The 449-nt window shown below is 57.7% G+C and overlaps 1 protein-coding gene across 3 annotated transcripts in view; it reads right to left on the bottom strand.

The window, feature by feature from the left end:
• Positions 1 to 449, bottom strand: part of eya3 (EYA transcriptional coactivator and phosphatase 3) — a 12448-nt gene that overhangs the window by 5967 nt on the left and 6032 nt on the right. For all 3 annotated transcript variants that reach the window (XM_007576458.2, XM_016663222.1, XM_007576459.2), the window contains exons 12-13: positions 248 to 331; positions 89 to 178 (exon numbers count right to left, since the gene is read on the bottom strand). In XM_007576458.2, coding sequence (XP_007576520.1) covers positions 89 to 178; positions 248 to 331 — 174 coding nt within the window. The remainder of the gene's footprint in view (positions 1 to 88; positions 179 to 247; positions 332 to 449) is intronic.

Genomic DNA, 449 nt, shown 5'->3' with positions numbered 1-449 from the left:
GTTGGTTATCTGAGGTTCTGTTGGTTATCTGAGGTTCTGTTGGTTATCTGAGGTTCTGTTGGTTATCTGAGGTTCTGTTGGACCGTACCTCCAGGTCGTTGAAGAACAGGTGAGTGTCGGCCAGCTCGAAGATCAGCTCCTCCATCTGCAGGCCGAGGTTCAGCATGGTCGCTGGGTCCTAAGCAACCGGAACCGTGTTAAAATCCTGGTTCTGGTCCGGAACCGGAGCTTCGGATCAGAACCTCACCTTGCCGAACTTCTGTGCATATGTTCCGGTGAGCAGAGAGTGGAAGATGATGATGGTCTCATCCAGATCCCACAGGAAGACGCGCTGGAAGCAGCAGAGGTGAACAATGAGGCTCCGCCCCCTTCCAGCAGGTGAGCCGCAGCGGGTGAGCCGCAGCGGGTGAGCCGCAGCGGGTGAGCCGCAGCGGGTGAGCCGCAGCGGG

This window comes from Poecilia formosa, unplaced genomic scaffold (assembly GCF_000485575.1).
Source record: "Poecilia formosa unplaced genomic scaffold, Poecilia_formosa-5.1.2 Scaffold408, whole genome shotgun sequence".
NCBI lineage: Eukaryota > Metazoa > Chordata > Actinopteri > Cyprinodontiformes > Poeciliidae > Poecilia > Poecilia formosa.
The sequence above is the reverse complement of the archived record's forward strand: the minus strand, read 5'-3'. Positions and strand labels throughout refer to the sequence as shown.